The sequence below is a fragment of the Octodon degus genome, unplaced genomic scaffold, assembly GCF_000260255.1.
Source record: "Octodon degus isolate 3935 unplaced genomic scaffold, OctDeg1.0 scaffold00094, whole genome shotgun sequence".
In the NCBI taxonomy this organism is placed as follows: Eukaryota; Metazoa; Chordata; class Mammalia; order Rodentia; family Octodontidae; genus Octodon; species Octodon degus.
Window position 1 is genome coordinate 10,003,689 of NW_004524670.1, and position 18,163 is coordinate 10,021,851.

Below are 18,163 nucleotides of genomic sequence, written 5' to 3' on the forward strand. Positions count from 1 at the left end.
GGGTCACTGCTACCCCTGCCCACCCTGCTTTGGCTCCTCTCACATCCACTGTCAGAACCATCATATCCAGCCCCACAGAGTGACTCTGGGAATGACTTGTGCAGGAAGGAGAGGGAAGCGGGGAGGAAAATGAAATGTGCAAGGATGTTTGTGATCCAGTCCTAGGCCATAGAAACAGCTGAGTGCAAGGAAAACTTTCAAGAAAGGCTTTTGTCCATGCTTAACAGTGACAAGTTGGCCTCTTCTAGAAATTTTTCATTGTCAGGTTTACTGGGAATGTTTTCATTGTGAGCCGATGGCACAGAGATGGCAGCTGAGTGTCTTATCCTGGAAAAAAGTCTTTGTACCACTTGATCACAGCTTCAGCTGAAGAACCAACTACACGTAAATGCTGCTGGACAGCCTGTACCGGAGCCTGCAGGGTTACTGATAGAAAGGGCCTATGGGTTCCTCTGCTCACACGGAAGGCAGGTGCCATGGTCTCCTTATGCCTGCCACTTGTAGTTGGTTCTGTCTACCTAGCCCTTGAACTTTATCATCAAACCTCCAAAGGAGACAGGAAATCTCAAAGTACTAACAGACTTGATGTCTAGTGAGGACCTATGTTCTGGTTCATAGATGGCGCCTTCTCCTGGTGGCCTCACATGGTAGAAGGGAAGAGGCAGCTTGGTCTGTCTGGCCTCCTTTATGAGAGTGCTCCTTCCATCCAGGAGGGCTCAGTCCTTGTGGTCACATCACCTCCCAAAGGTCCCCACTGCCTACCATCATCACCGGTCATTAGCTTTCAGCATGTGACTTGAGGGGGTTGAGAAGGAACACCTGTTTTCAGGTCATAGCAGAGGACAGTTTTGGTTTTCTCCACTATATTTCTTAATAGAATCCCTCTCCATATTACCCTTGACTTTACCTTTTTTTCCCTGTGTATTTGGTACAGGGTCTCACTATACAGCTCAGACTCGTAGTGATCCTCCTGTTTTCAGCCTCCCCAGCACTGGAATTACAGGTGTGCACCACCACGCCTAGTCTCAGTGACCAGCTTAGCATGCCCAGAGGTGGGGCTATCACAGCATATGGTGCCAGGGATCAAACTCTGGTCACTATGCTTGCCTAAGCAGGTGCTTAGTCTCCTGAGATATCTCGCTGGCTCCCAACTTCTCAATAGTCTAGTATAAAGACATTTTGATGCTTTCCCCTAGTTTCCCTACATGCAGTTGTCCATCTGGCTTACTCACTAGGGTTAAGGAGGCCTTAAAATGAGTCAGGGTTCTGGTGTTTTCTCCTGGCATCCAGCCACCTACTACCAATGCTCTCAGAACTTCTATCTTTGCTAATGCTGTCTTCCTTTCCCTTGCCCCACCCAGAGAAATGTTTCTTCGTGTATAACATTTAAAGGAGATGCCATGAATTCCAAGATGTATGACCTGTATAGAAAGAACCTGAGTACAAAATTCAGCTTTCTTCCTGTCCGTGCCCTGAAACCTTTGGCATATTGCTTGACCAGCCAGCCTCCAAGTGTATGCTGAAAGAGGAAGCTGACACATGACTCTGTCACAGTCAGACTGAACCCTTCCTGGCCAGGGCAGACCTGCTGGCTCCAACTTTGGTCCTGTGAATGAGACATTGCTAAGTCCCTGCTGCACTACTTCAAATTTTCTGCCAAAAGAAGTGACACAGCTGACCTGCTGTGTTACTCAGATTGATGGCTTAATATTACATGATGCAAAATATAATTTCTGGCATCTTCTCTGGTAGAAATCATGCTGGAATCCTAAAACCTTAAGGTGAATGTCATCCACTAGTACAGGAAGTGATAAGAAAGGAGAGATGTCATAATTTTTCCCATTGATATCTAGACATAGAACCCATTCCCTGGGTGTTGTTATCTGCCTTCTTGGTTCTTGAAAATTCTGCCTTCTTGGTTCTTACCTGACTTGAGGCAAGACATTCCTCTTAGAATTTGAATGACATTTGCTGTACAGACATTAACAAGTACATAATCCCTGTGAAGTGATATCAGTAAACATGGTGATTTTATGACGGAGACCTGGAGCTGAATAAGAAGACCTCCTTACTTACAGGACAAAGGATGTCTTCTTTACTTGGAAACTACCATCTAAACTTCGAACTGGAAGAGAAGTTGGGCTGGGAATGTGGCCCTGGAGAGGCTCAAAAGGAACCGAGAATTTTGTATACTTGAGGCACTTTGAAAAAGGCCACAGTAGGTGAAATGAAGACATTTAAACAAAAGAAAAGATAATTTGGAGCCAGACAACAAGAAACTACATCAATCACATTTACCTTGTAACAGCTGAAAAACACTGAGAGCTCTCCTAAAGCTAATTTTCTCTACATAGTTCTAAGCTGTTCTGCCTTTATTCATAAATCGATAGCCCCAAAGTATTCTTGTTTAATGCGTCCATTACATAAAATTGGGCTGAGCTCTTACTACACACAAGTGCTTCTGAAGGCATGGTGCTATCTTGGAAACTTCCTCACGTATGCGCCCCCTGCTGGTGGTACTCAGAAGTGGGGAGGAGGGGTAGCACCTTGGTGGGCTGAGGAGCCTCATTCAAAGGGGAAACCCACACACTGGTGTAAAAACCCCTGGGGAGAGAACTGGGAGGATAACCAAACGTTTCCAGTGAAGTTACAGTTTAAGACCTTTTCAAATATCTTTTCATGTTAGGGGTGGCCAACAGACAGTTTTCACCTTAGTGTGTATTCTTAGATATCCTGGTTTCACTTCCACATTCTAAGTGTGCCAGTGAGACTCAATTAGTCAGGTCATGCTTGTTGAAAAAGATCCTGTTTTCATGTTAGAAGGTTGGATTAGTCTCCCAAGTCACATAATTTCAAGAGAAGATATGAATATTATGTCCTACTGCTTGGAGTACCTACCTATGTCTCTTAATAGTAGAAAGATGGGACAGTCATACATCTTATGAAAATTAGGGAGGATTGACTACCATTGTCAGTTTGGGCTCAAATTCCACAGGAGGTGGTAGTTACACTGTTATAAAGATTTTCTAACAAGGTCTCTCCTCTTCCTCTTTGTTGTCTTCAGATATCACAAAGGACGCCTTAGAAAAACACTAGTGAGTATCAGCACGATATTCATGAAGTGGACTTTAGTGGCTTAGTTCATGCCTAGTGAGAGCCAGGTGCAGCAGAGTTTCATTGGTCCCCAGCAGAAGACCCTGTCAGTAACTGATGGAGGTGTTCCATCACACTGGGAGGTAGAGGGCTCCGTGTGGCTGTGAGGTGGGTCCTGCGCACAGCTTCCCAGGGCTCCTATGGCTGTGTGCTGCTACCTGGGGCCTTATGTGACATGAGCGGTAGACGGCTGTTGTCCACTACTGCATTTCCTGGAAGTGCTGCGGTGACACCTGTCGAATCATGGTAGCAGTGACTTATTAAAGACTAAAACAGTGTTCAATTTTAGTTACTTCACACACATTTTTCTTCTCATTTTCTCACTTAATCCTCCCAGCAGCCCTCTTAGATCTCATAAAAATGATCTGAATACTTGTTATAGTCCTGGATTCAGATTCTTTGCTGATTTTAAAAAAGCCATACTATTATTTAGAAGTGCCTATACTATTACTTAGAAGCGCAATGCAATCATGTACGATTATTTGACACAACTGACAAGTTCTGGCCCAGCATCCTGCCAATAAATTAAATTTCTGATGTAAAAATTAGTAGCAGTTAGTTACAGAGGGTGGAGTACATGACTACTAACAGCCACATGTCAGGTCTTGTTATCAAGTATGTTATGAAAAAAGTTAGTTTTTCACTTTTTGGATTGTGCAAGAAGCTTAAAAAGCTGTGAACCTGTAATGTTATTCTTGCTCAAAGAATTAATGTAAGAGCCCAAAGAGATTAAGTTACTCAAGGTCCTGAGCAAGGAAGTAGTAGAGCCAGCTTCAATCCCTGATTCCCAGCTCTCTGGGGACTCCGCAGGTGTCCCTTTGCAGTGCCCCTCACCATCCTCCAGGGACCGAGCTCCAGCCTTTTCCTGTGGCCTTTCCTAGTCTCAGATTTCTGTGTTCTTTTTTTTTTTTTTTTTTTTTGTTAACAGTCACTTAAGTATATTTAATCTCTTATAGTCACTTCTTTCTAAAACAATCATAAAACACCTATATTGTTTTCCAACTATCCAATCCCAAATGAAATACATTTCCATATTCCACAGTAAGGATTTAGTCATGCCGAATATAGACAAAAGATCATCTGTTGGGTTTTGTATATTGCTTAATGATTTCATTACATTCAGTCATTTTATTCTTACTCTAGTTTGTTGTTTTGACCATTAAGTAATTTTCTTTTGACATTTTAGTGTTAATGTGTAAAAATTCTGACATAGACTATTTGCATAGTGAACACCAAACCCATATTAGGTATTATTTATTGTGTTTATTGTAAACTATTTTCTTACATAATTTTTACTCTGTCTCTTTGTTTGTGTTATAGTGTGTTATAATGCTGCACTTTCTTTTCATGAACTTTTTATATTTGATGAATCAACTTTAAATATTTTAATGAATTCTACATATTGTGTTTGTTAGCTTCCTGTTGCCATAACAAAGTGGATTGGCTAATAAGCTTAAAAAGAGGAAAGGCTTATTTTGGCTCAGGGTTTTAGAGGTTTCAGTCCAGGGTCAATTGACCTTGTTTCTTTGGGTAAGGCAGTGCATCAAGGAAGGGAGTGCCTGTTGGAGCAAAGTTGCCAACCTCATGGTGGCCAAGAAGTGGAAATGAAATGCAATGCACAGTAGGGAGCTGAGCTCCCAATATCCTCTTCAAGGACTTGCTCCCATTGACTGAACTACCTCTCACTAGTTTCCATAACCTCCCAATAGTGCCATGGGCTGATAATGAAGGCTTTTGCATATGGAGCTTTGGGGACTATTTACAATCAAGACTCTAGTGTCTATTTTCAGTAATAGATTCAAAGGATCAAGAGAACTTCATTTGCTACAGGTATAAAAGCAGATATAGAAAAGTTTAGTAAATTTATCAAAGCCACACAGCATGTCATTAGTATAACAGTAACAAACCAAGAAAAAAGCACTAAATATTAAAAGCTTATTTTAGAGGGCAACAAAATTTTCTCTGTGTTCTTTTCAAGTCTCCTTTTTGCAGCCCCCATAGCTCTAGAATTGTCTGCTTGCAATGACCTGGGTATGTGAGTTTGCTGCTCACAGTCACGATGCAGTGCTGCTGTAGTGACCCGGGATGGCTCCTTGATGCCCTGCAAGCTGAACTCTAGTGCTTTGCTTGTAAGTAGGCTGCTCTGCTGGTGCTGCCCTGGTGTAAGCAGATGGTACTGCGAGTGCACTGGTGAGTTCTTCCTGAAAGTTCTTTCCTCAGGAAAAAGCTCATCCATTTACTCCCGGAATGGGCTAATTCCCTGAAATCTTTGAAAGAACTGGGAATTCATGCAAGAAAACAATTTCTCAATTTGAGGAAAAACAAGGATAAATGTTCATTCCAACAACTGAACACGAATGGGTCTGGTAGAGTGAGGTCAGAGTCAACTGAATTATTTACTGGTAGTCACTGAGCATCATGACTATCTTCTGTTCTCTTCCTTTTCCAAGAACCTCCCTGTAGCCTCTTATTTGAACCCAGCAGATATATGCCTTTAAAAAGTACATACCATTTGGAAAGGGATTTATAGACAAAACCTACACTGAAGCCATGTTAGGCAAAGGTCAGGGTATATAATGAAAGCAGGGCTTCAAACCACGTGGTTGCTTTTGGACACTACCTTCAGAGGGTTATTGGCATGGTTAAGTCACCTTATCAGCCTTACTCCTGAGGAGTCAGGGGCTTTCTTTTTTGATAAGCCTCTGGTCATGGCTTTTCGGCAGTGGCACTTTGGAAAAAGCACACCTCCTTCCCCCATGCCATTAATTCTGTGCTGCCTAAGCACGTTCTGTTGTCACTGCTGATTTTCTTGGCTTTACTGATAGATCTGGGTTGGCCCCTGCTGGTACCCATGCCTTGCTGGGGGCATGTGTGTCCTTCCTTCTGTGTAGCTACTCCATGCTCTAAGTTAGGAGAATGCCCTCAGAAGAATCGCACCCAGTTACATACAAAGAAAATACTTACTCTTGGGCTAACAAAGAGGAAGTGAATCAAAGGGCTTAGTTCTTGTAAGATCCCTGGTAAGAAAGGGAGCTAATCAAAGCCAGACTTGGGGGCAGGATGTCCCCTATGACTGCTGGAGCCAGGGCAGGATATGAATGCTTCCCTTGCTAGCCAGCTCCTTGCTGTGTACTTCCCAAGTAGAGTGGCCTTTCAGATGTCTTTGATCTCCATGAATAAGCCTCTATTTAGGAGATGGGAGACTTGAGCAGGAGTGGAGGTGGAGAAGGACAGAGGAGAGGAGGAGGTACTGCACACAAGAGCCCAAGGAATACATTTGTGTAGTTTATTAAGGATATTTTATTTCTCAAAGCCTTGATGAACTGAAGATTTCCAACCCCTTGTATGTACCTGACACCACAGGTATAACCAGTCTGTCTTTTATTTCCGATTGCTGAAATACAAATTCATACTTTAGATAAAAAAGCTGACCGAGACCCACTTGCCCCGCTGGCCCTGCCCCCTGGCGTGGTGGCACATGCCCGTAATACAGCACTGTGGAGGCTGAAAACAAGTGGATCACTATGTGTACAAGCTACATAGTGAGACCCTGTACCAAACACATAAATGAAAAAAAAAAGGGGGGGGGTGGGGCAGTCACATAGCTCAGTGGATTAAAGCGCCTGTAAGCAGGCTGAGGGACCAGAGTTTGATCCCCAGGGCACGTTGAAACGGCAGTTGAGACTGGCTGTGGTGGCGCACACCTGTAATCCCAGCACTTGAGAGGCTGTAAACAGCAGAATCATTACGAGTCCAATCTACGTAATGAGACCTTGAACACCCTGTAGACCCTTCCCTAAAAATACAGGAAAGGGGGCTGGGGAGATAGCTCAGTGGAATGAATTCTTGCCTGGCAAGGTTAAGGTCCTGAGTTCAATCCCTTGTACCACCAAAATAATAGTAATAAAATAAAATAAATCATATCTTTAGGGCTGACCAAATAGCTCAGCAGATTAAAGCACCTGCAAGCAGGCACAGGGGCCAGGGTTTCGATTCCCCACGTCTGCCGTGCCTGCCCCACCCTCAGAACGCGCTGAGACAGCAGTTGAGACTGGGCTTGGGGGCTAGCGCCTGTTGCCTGTCATCCCAGCTCTTGGGAGGCTGTAAAAGGCGGATCACTATGAGTCCAATCTAGTAGTGAGACCCTGAAAACCCTGTAGACACTTCGAAAAGTTGATCATGGACAATAGGTGCTTACATGTGATCATCGCTTCCCTGGACTCATTCCTGGAGTTCTGGACTGTGTCACTTGCTGACTCTGTGACTAGCTTACCTCTGTACCAATAAAATGGGAATAAAATAGTAGGAGCCTCACACACACAGTGCTGCAGACAGTGTTCAGCATGTAAAACATTTCCAACAAGGGTAGTTAGTGCTATTATTACAGTTGCTGCCAGGTTTTAATGAAAGTCCTGGAAAGCCTTAGCAGAATGACTTACAAGTTCCTCTCCTGCAGAGCTGGGAGTCTGAAATACGTAACAGAACACACATTACAAAGTTACTTTCTGGTCCTAGAGTTTTTCAGTTAATTCTATAGAATTAAAATTTCTCTTATAAAACCTGAGTTCAAGAGTAAGTTTTTAATAGTCAGCTGTGCTGCTTTAGAAAAACACACTGATACAATCATGCTTATGTGCATTGGATGACCGTGAAGTTATACCATGGAAGTTCTCCCTTCCCTGTTTTACAGGGAGTCTTGCATGACCAAGACCGAGCTAAGCTTTCCCTGGAGAAGCGGAGCTCTTTACTGCTCGCATTTCCAGCGTATTCTAGCTGCATCCATGGGACAGACCCAATCTCAGCAGTTTAGCAAGCACCCTGACTTGTCCCGAGTAATGGAGCTCACTTACAATCCTAGCTAATTCAGGAGGCCAATGTAGGAGGACCTCCAGTTTGAGCCCAGCCTGGGCAACTGGAAAGACCTTGGCTCCAAAAGCAAAACAGCAGCCAAACTCCCTATGGGAACTTCCCTTGAAGTTATCCTGGTTGGTAGTTTCTCAGATTTGTTTCACTGGGCAGGGGTTTTTCTCATTCTTGAGCAAGGTTTATGGTCTCAACATTCACTTTCCACTCCTTCATTCTGGAGCCTTCAAAGCAAAGGTGAAGGAATAGGGATCAGCTTGTGTATGGGTCACGCTGGAATGACATAGGAGAATACACTGTGGGGCTGAGGAGTAGGAGGCTGCCTCTGACAGACTGGACAGGCAATTAAACATGCAAGTGAGCGCCTCACTCTTGGGGACTTGTGAATCACTTTAGCTGTATACGAGCTCTCCCCAGTGCTGTGTGAAGAAAGGAGGTCATTGAAGGAGGCCTGGGCCAATGCATGTCATCTGGTGGGTGTTTTTGTTCAGTTTGGTTCAGATTTTAAATAAGAGTAGGCGATGGCTTTTTCTCTTTCTGTCAGAAATGTAGAAACAATAGAACACTGAGTGAAGTCCTCAGAATTCATGTATAGGGAGTATAATAATTGCCCAATCTAGACTTTCAGTATCCACCAAAAAAACCCTAAACTTTGGAATTGACTTCTTGGCCTTCTAGAAGTTAGATCTGTCCCTGCAGAAGGAAGGTTTGGGCTGCTGGGGATGACAGCAGCACTGTTCTGAGTACAAGCAGCCTGCTCTTGGGCTTCCTTGGGTGGGAGGAATCACAGATTCTTTTCTCTGTTCCACCTCCCCCTTCCCATCAGCACAGCCTACCACACAACCTAAGGGAAATCCCCGAACTCAGCCACTGGCATGGCTTGCTTTCTCCGGGCCAGAAAGTGGTTTAATTATTTCTGATAAATAAGCAGGAAAGAAATTCATGCTTCCAAGTTTTCTTTTATGTGCATGGTGAGAGAAAGCAGTAGCTACTTTGGAATGAAATGTGCCACCATCCCCAGCCCTTGCCTGCGCACTGTGCTGCTTCCTGGGGCACCCCCGCAGTGAGAGGTGCAGAGGGTTTTTAGATGTCTGAGGCCCCTGTGTGTGCCCTGGGATGGTGGATGGGCCTGACAGTACACCAACATTCAGAGTTTAATAAAGCAAGCAGGTTTCTCCCCCTTTCTCAGCATGGGCTAATTTATAATTAAAAATTTGAACTTGTTTCATATTTTGAAATTAATTTGTACCTACTACAGGAAAAAAAAAACTTGGAAAATAGAAATAAAAGTCAACCCTCATTCTACTCAACCACAGTCATCAATTTACCTTCCTAGATTATCCTTCTGGACAAATATCTGTAGGAGGCCGTACTGGATTTACATATTATTATCTTATAGTCTTAGAAATCGGATGTCAGAAAGTGCCTGCCATGGACTGGATTGTGTCCCCTCCAGATTCCCATGTTGAAACTCTAGTGTGACAGCATGGGGAAGGGCAGCCTATGGGCGGTTATTTGGTCTGGGTGACATATGAGGGTGGGGCCCTCGTGATGGGATTAGTGTCCTTGTAACAAGACACAGCGGAGAGCTTGCTCGCTCTCCCCACCGCGTGAGGACACCGTGAGAAGGCAGCTGCTTGCCAGCCAGGAAAGGACCTCTCACTGGAAACCAAACAGTGGTGGCAATTTGATCTGGAAGTAAATGTTGCTTCAGTCAAGGGTGTAGGGTAGGTCGGTTGCATGGCTGCCTGAGCAGATTCAGAGAGGCTGAAATCAAGGTGTTCCTTCCTTCCGCTTTCCATTCTCTATTCTGTGCGCACTCCATGGCCCGCGGCCTTCTCTTCCTCCATCTCTGGAGACGGAGCGTAGCCAGCAGGAGAGCATTCACAGATCTCTCTGTGTCAGTGTCCCTCGTCCTTCCTTTCTATGCTTGCATCAGACTCAAGTAGAGGACACAGGATGGTCTTTTCACCTCAAGTACCTGAACTTAATTAATCGCCTATGAAATTCTTCATGCCACATAAGGCGACGTTGTCACAGGCGTGGGCAACTAGGAGCCGAGCATCCCCTGGGATGCCATTATTCTGCCAATCACGTGCTGTTCATCTGACTGATTAAAGTCTTACCACATGCCATGTCTGGTTCTCCAGGCTAGTAAGTGGTGACCTAGGACTTGACCCTGTGCCGCCTGGCTCTGGAGCACACCTGCTTAAACTCCCACAGTACATCTGCTTTTGTGATTTGCTTTTTATCTTAATCTATTTTGCATATTTTCTATTGGCTTAATGAGTCCTTTAAATTCCAGAGTCTGGAACATAAGTTGTAATGGTTAAATAATTTGTATCATCTCAATGAGAGATAACTAATGTAAGCATCTTCCTATAGGCAAATAACTTGGTATGATGGTTTTTTTTAAGTGCTATGGTGACATTTCTTGTACATAAATACACTTTGTGTTCATATGTAATCATTTGCTGAACTTGTGCCAAAAGAACTGAAAACTCGTTAGCCAGAATATATTAGAGAATAGTGTTTCCCACGTTGTTTGCCTTGAGATAATATTAGGAATTTGATGAAGTGAGGTTCTTTGGTTAAATAAATTGGAAAAATGCTGCATTTCTATTCTTGCGTTAGAGATTCGTAATCATAGTAGCACTAAAACTGGAGTTATTCTGGATATGGATCTCTCCCCCTTTCCCCTTTGTTTAATGCAGCATTCTCCAGACTTTTTGAATAATTTCCTTTTCTTTGTTTGCAACATGGAGAGCTACCTCACATTGCTAGGATAATAGGACATCATTTTGGAAACACTACTTTGGAATTAACCCAGCCTGTTAAAGCTGCTTTCCCTCAAATACCTCAAAGCCTTAGGTATAAGATTAGATGGAATAGTTCAAACAGAATGCTGTTTATGAATGCAACAAGCTCAATGTCTCCCATCCTCCACAAGTGTTGGTACTGTTGTGTCCTTGTGGCTGTTGCAGAGGTCATGTTGCTGCTTCTCCCTACACCATAGATGAGGTGCAGCCTAAACCCTGGCAGGGTGGGCCTGGGGGCTACACTCCCTGCTCTGCTGGTGCAGTTTTCCAGAGACAGTGACTGCTGTTCTCTGAGTCCTTCCGGAGTGCTTAGCCTGGGCAAGGAGCCCAAGGGCAGGATGTGAGTTGCTGAAAGTGGAGCCACTTTCCAGTAGTCAGCCGCAGAATCATTCACCATTAATGAAAGAATATGAGAGCAAGGTTTGCTGATGGAAAGTGGGGGTGGAAGCTGCTATTACTGGGGAGGTGCTGCGAGATGACAGCAGAGCAAAGGAAAGGAGCGCCAGGGGGCCAGAGAGATAGCTCAGTGGAATAAGTGCTTGCCTGGCATACACAAGGTCCTGAGTTCGATTCCTGGTACCACAGGAAGGAAGGAAGCAAGGAAGGGAGCATTGAAGACAGCCAGCATTAGACAAATCCAACTGCCCTCCCAGACTCTGGCATGGGCCATTGGCAGCACATTCCTGTGCTGATCTCTGAGACCCAAGCAGTGGTGGCTTCTGCAGTGACCACTGCTGGGGGAGGGGCACAGAGGTCTCTCACTTTTCCTAGCAGAAGGGACCAATGGTGGCGAACTCAGGACACCTCTGGGGATGGTATCAGATGAGACCTGCTCCTGCTTTTCACCTCTCTGTGTGCTTCCTAAGTTGGCACACCATATCCTAGCACATGATTTAGAGCCCAGCAGAGGGCCCCTGGTTAAGCAAGCGTTCCCGCTACCGACCCGACTGATGGTTAGAAGTCCAGGATGAGGCTCAGTGCCTGTGATGTCCCCACTGAGGCTGGGACTTGGACTTGGTTACCTGAAACCTCTCCTCTCAAATCCTCCAAGCCACCTTATATTTGTGTATTTAGTGCAGGATCTAGATCTCAGGTGAGAGAGCTGGGTATCAGTGTGCACAGTTGTCATCCTCAGTACTCTGGAAGCTGAGGCAGGACCAGGAGGGAGATCCTGTCTAGCAAGAAATGTCTTTGGTATTTAAAGGCTGACTGCTCTCTAGAGTAACTTTTCATGCTCTTTAGAACTCTCTCTTGTCATATATCCCAAGTACAACTTAACCATGATCAACATGGGTTTGTGCTCCAGACTAACTCTGGTTACTATCAAATATAACTCAGGGTGGAGTTAGCATCTGAGCCTACATGGCCTAAGCCATTTTCAGGTGTCGTGACATCTACCCTAAGTAAATCACAGGGTTATTGTAAGGATTAAAAGATATAAAGGCTACAAACGAATGTCACATTACTACTGAGAAACCAGCAATCTGTGGCTTTATAGCAGTAGGATATTTATTTTATTTCATGTGCGTTGGTGAACACATTTGAACTCTTTCTCCAGGTTCCCTGTGGGGGATTCTGTTCCAATCCACAGGCTTCACGTGTATATTTTGTAATGCTTCCCTGGCTTACCCAAAACACATCAATTCCTGCCTCTGGCCACAGTTGCTGTTGGAGTCCGGCAGTGGCCGTAATGGACAAGACCCTACCCTAAAAGGTTTACTTGCCTCACAAACCAAGGCAAGTCCCAGAAGGATGAAATGGTACATCTTTTCAGATGCTTTTACAGTGTGAGAGAGTAGGATCTGTAACTACCAGACGGCTTTCACACACACGTATACAGAATCCTGTGAAGCCCAGGGCTGTGAGAGTGAGGCAGGGGAGCTAGAGGCAGGGCGTGCCAACCCCGCTATCTAGAAAGAAGAGCTGCTGATGAGAGATGATCTGGGCCTGGAGAGGTCAAGCGAATGATGATGGTGATCAGCCAGGCAACTGGGCATCTAGTTCTGCTTGTACAAGTGTTGCAAAAAAAAAAAAAAAAAAAAAGATCCAGAGAATTCATAGAGAAGTAGTGTTCGTTTTGACACTATAGCCATATTATCCTTTGAGATTCCAACTAGGTACTAGATAGACTTATTAGATGCTTTCTGTTCTAAACATTAAGCTTAGCCAAGTGTGGTGGCACATGGCTGTAATACCAGCTTTGGTTTGGGAGGCTGAGGCAAGAGGACTGCTGCAAGTTTGAAGCCATCATTGGTTACAGAATGAGTTCAAGGGCACGTGAACTACAGTGAGAACTTATCTCAAAAAAGATATATGTATTCCAACACAATGACAACTCATTCCAAAACCCTTATAAAAGTTAAAGCTTTGAGAATATAATTGATCAGCTCAAGTATGGAATGAAACAATAAATGATGATTTGCCGCTAGTTAATAGAATAAGAATGAAAAACCAGAGTTTTGAGCTGTTACCAGAAGGAGTTTGTCCCCAATAAAAGGTAACAACTGTCCACACAGAGGTACTGACTCTGGGCTCCATTAGTGATGCCTGTTGGGTCAGGCAGAGGCCAAATGAGCAGTACAGGATGAGAAATGTAAGTTTCCTTCAGGTTGGAAATGAAAGACATCAAGTGGGACACACACACACACACACACACACACACACACACACACACACACCTGTCAGTGTCCACACTTTTGGGCTTGAGCGGATCATTTATTCTGCATGGGTTCTCTGCATTGATTGTAGCAAACTCCAACTATGTCACTCACAAAGGGTGTACTCAGAAAAATTTTTAGTATTGGGCACCTTCCCAGAGGTGTTTTTGGGTCTCTGTGGAACCACCCACCCCCCTTGATAGGTCTGAAGCCAAGGCCAGGTCTTTCCCAAGAAGGAAGGTCGTAAATGTTCTTGGCAAAAATGCCCAGTGTCACCTCACTGCTGTCTAATTAACCATTGGCTTCCTCTTTCTTAAGACTTCTTGAAGGGAATCTCAAGAGCTAAACTCATGCCTTTCCACATCTGGCATATACTTTTCTGCCGCCTTTGTTGGTATCTTAAGGTCTGAGGAGACCTCAAACTCAGATGCCTTCAGGACTCCACCAGGTAAGGAAAACGATGAAACTGGTGAATAAAAGACTGGGTGGCCTGGGGAAAACAAGCCTCACTCTTATTCAAAGGCTTTGCAATACTACCTTGTCCAGGCAGAAAGCCTGGGCAGGCAAGCTGACAGTTGGCCACTTATGGCAGAGGACGAAGATGGAGGCTGGGTGCCCTCCCTGGTGCTGGGGGCTTCAGTCCAGCACAGACTTCTCTTTGTGGCACCTCAGGTTGCCTCGTCTGTAAGAAGTGGGTCTGTAAGGCTCCAAGGCACCACCTCCTCTGATCTGTGACGGAAGAGGTGCCTCTAAGACCGCAGGAGCCGCTGTCTGTCTGCTGCATGCGTGCAAAGTGCCTGTGCCTGCCAGGCCCACTCGATCTAACTGACTTTTTGGAACCAGTGTCTTTGAGGTCTTTGTTGGATGACTGCATTTCTTTTAAGGGCTTTGTTTCCTTAATAAAATAGTCAATGTCTATCCATCATCCTGGAACCACTTGTGATGTCAGAAGTCACTTTTCCGTGTGTGTGCTTGTGCCAGTTTTCTCCTCTTCCCAAAAGCAGTCGTGAGCAGACAAAGCTTAGAAAGGGTGTTTTCTTCATGTTGTTTCAGGGAAAATAGAGAAAGTCAAACCTCCTCCATCCCCCACAACTGAAGGCCCCGGCTCGCAGCCTGACTTAACCCCCGAAGAGGCTGCCGGAACCCAGCGGCCCAAGAATCTGATGCAGACCCTCATGGAAGACTATGAGACACACAAGTCTAAAAGGCGCGAGAGAATGGATGATAGTAGTGTAAGTTCTTCCTCCTTTCCTTTCTCTCTTCTGAAGGTGACTGTCTGTGTGGCTAGTGCTTCAGGGATGGATGTGTATGCAGTTGTCTTGCCAGCACTGTGGGTTTAAAACCAATTTTCGAATGTGTGATTTAATGTGCCTGGAGTTGGGTTTGGGTTTCTTCTGCAACGCTTCTTGCCACAGCTGACCATGCAGCGAGCTGGTCCTTCTGCTGCCTGGTGTAGCTCGAGCTCGTGGGCAAGGCTGGCACATAAGTTCGGTGGATAGGAAGAGTATGGGTGAAGGCCAGGGGCACTGGGGCGGTGTCCTCAGGCTTGTTCTTTAGAGAATTTATGTCCCTGGAGAACAAGGAAATGCTGCCCCTTCAAAATCTACTCTGGCAATCTTTATGAATGTTACACAGTGCTCAAAAGACGTAGTGCGTGCTGGGCTGTTTCTAAGCCCAAGCGTGTAGTTTGGCAGGAAGGAGTCATCTGAAATGACAGTTAAGAACCACAGAGCCACCACTAAACCTCAGAACATCGCACGTGGCCTTCATGTGAACAGGAAGGCATCCTCTACTCCATGGTTTGTGTGATAAGGGACTTTGGAGTTGCACGCAGTTCTTAGGAGCCTGGGGCCAGCTGCAGGCTTTCATGCTAGCACCCGAGAGCTGCGGGATTCAATCTTGTGACATGCGTCAAAGTGACTCTGCCTTCCCCCTGTGATACTCGGGGAACAGATAGTTGGGACTGGGAAACTGCCCCATTTATTCAGGACAGGGCCTGGTTTAGGCCTGGTGTCTGGTATGATTATAAAAAGCATCCCTTTCTCTCCTAAACATTTCCTACTCGGTTAGGTAAGCTCTCTGGTCACCTTGAGCTTGAACACTTCGTAGTAATCTGCTGACATACTGCCTTTCATATCCTGGCTAAATAAGCAGTGGGGCTCCAGAGTCAAGGCCAGACACTGAAATTGGCTTGTGAAGTATGTGGCGATGAAGAAAGGAAGAAAGCAAGCCCATGAAGAGCAGCCTGCCAACTCGCTGGGCAGCTCCCAGCTGCCCCTGCTTTCATCCCACCTGCGGAGAGCAGTGGCGTGGCGGCCATGCAAGCTGGAGGGCTTCCGGTCAGTTGTCTGGATTTCACAGTGGAACAGCGCCTGGCCTTCTTTGGCTGTGATAGACGTTTCCCCTGGACACTAACAGTGAGGTGCTGGCTGTGCTTTCTGAGCTACAAGATGTGTCCCACCCACCGAGGCTCCATAGTTCACCCTTCTTTGGTATAGAGCTCACCTTTAGGTACCTTGGTGGCTGGTGGCCATTCTGAAGTGTGGTGCTGTGAACAAGCTCCTTCTTCCCTGCCACTGAGGCCTAAGCAGCTTTGCCGGAAGGTAGCTGAGGGGATTCTTCCCATTCTGGTTTGGAGGGGAAAGAACAGCCCTGAGTTGTGACGCTCAAAATGTTTTCTAAGCACACGGTGTATCTCTTGTGTGTGGCTTTCGCAGCAGAATGCATATATGAGGGGAAACACAGGAGGGCAGAGCCAGCTCTTGGTGGGTCCACAGGCAGAGGACCGGAGCCTCGCACATCTAGACGGCTGCTCAGGCTGCCCCCTAAACAAATGTCAACGAGGTTGGATGCCCCCTTTGCATTAATGAAGCTGTATGGAGTCAGTATTTAATTAACTGTGAAGAGGTAACTTCCTTTCTGTAGTTCATCTAAAAAAATAGGCATTTTAGATAAGGGAGAAACTTACTAACTAATCAGTTGGATTTGAGGCCAAATGTTTAACTTTAACTGGTAACTGACAATCCAGTAAGTAGAAGCAACTTTGTTGTTATAGACTCTTAGTGCCACATTCTTGTAATCCCTGCCCTCTGGTAGACTGAGGCAGGAGGACCGCCAAGTTCATTCTCAATCTGGTTAACTAACAGTTTCAACCTGGACTTAGAGAGAAACACTGTCCCCCCAAAAAAAGAAATGAAAGAAGGACTGGGGATATATCTCAGTGTGAAGGCCCTGGGCTCAATCCTCAATACTATCAGATAAACAGGAATAGAACAAAGACTATTCAGTCAATCCACAAAATCCCCTACCTCCTTTTTTCAGAGACTCAACCTCAAAAAATATACTGTCACTTCTACAGCCATTCTGTGATCCTCAGCGAGGCTTGATTTCAGAGCCGCCTGTTTGCTTGTCTTCTAGTCTTAACATGCAGAGTCTTTTCTGTTGCATCAACGGCAGTCACTGGAAAATGTTACTAAAGTTTACCTGTAGGGATGAACAAACTTCCTCCCCCCCAGCTATTCTGCAGTGCCTTCACTACTTTTCTGTAATTATCCCTTATACAAAAGCATTGTAAAACCGACTTCCCTGTCCCTATTCCTAGCAGTTGAAGGTAATGGCCCTAAACGTAAAGTGATTCAGCACCCCCCCTTGCTGCGTTCACACACACTGTCTCAGGGCACCGTGGCCTTCTGGATCCTCCACCCTCTCTGAGAGCATCACACACCATCACCCCTGACACCTCACCTGCCAACTCTCCTCCCAGTAGCCCCCGGGCAGCACTTTGCCTGCCTTTTCAGAGACGAGAAGCCACACCTGGGACCCTGTGGGTTCTCCTCCAGGATCAGAACCCTTGCCCAAAGAAAGCACAGTGGTAGCCAACTTTCATTAAAGGTAGGAAAAGAAACAGGCTCTGCAGAGTGCCTTTGGGGAAGAAGTAGGACAAGAAGTGCACCCTCCTGTGAGGGAGTGGGCTGGCCTGCAAGAGGGAGCGCAGTGGCCCAAAGCATGAGTCTTGTAAGTTGAATGGAAAGAATCATTGGCCACACTTTCCAACAAGACACATTAAGGAGACAGACAACTGGGATGTGTAGACAATGGGGTGCATCCCACCATGATATTCATGAGTATGAGGGACACAGAAAGCAAAGGAACCACCTGAAGCTGTGCCACCCAGAAGCCAGCAAAACCATACCTGGTTTTGCTGAGAAACTTGTGTCAAAAGAACCGAGAAAACCTGATCCTTGCCATCAAGTCAGCTTCGGGCCACTGATGGTTTTTGGAGTCCTGTCCACCCCGCAAGGTCCTATTCTCATCTGTTTTCCTACCTGATGAAAAAATCATGGGCAGGCCAGACCAAAAGGCCCTGACTCATGAAATCCTGTCCAGGGCAGGACGTGAGAGAAACTGTGCAGCCTTTGGTGGCCTTTGTCGCATCCTAAGCTGTCTTTCTCTTCTACTGGAGACCAAGTGGTTACTGAGGGATACAGCAAATGACAGAGGCTGGAAAATGCAACTATAGCTGTCCTGAAGAATCTACCCAGGAATCGCTCTGTCGATGATATTAACCTACCTGTGGATCTTCTGCTTATTTTGCAGTTGGTGAAGAAAGGTCAATGATAAGGCGTGTTTCCCAAAAGGTCTTCCCTACTTCCAGGACCATATTCTCATATT

The 18,163-nt window shown here is 45.5% G+C and overlaps 1 protein-coding gene across 9 annotated transcripts in view; it reads left to right on the forward strand.

Moving 5' to 3' along the window:
• Akap2 (A-kinase anchoring protein 2) overlaps positions 1 to 18,163 on the forward strand; it is a 553,389-nt gene that overhangs the window by 524,478 nt on the left and 10,748 nt on the right. For 8 of the 9 annotated variants that reach the window (XM_023722921.1, XM_023722923.1, XM_023722922.1 and 5 more), the window contains one exon: positions 14,546 to 14,724. The exons of the other annotated variant lie outside the window; for it this stretch is intronic. In XM_023722921.1, coding sequence (XP_023578689.1) covers positions 14,546 to 14,724 — 179 coding nt within the window. The remainder of the gene's footprint in view (positions 1 to 14,545; positions 14,725 to 18,163) is intronic. 9 annotated transcript variants of the gene reach the window in all.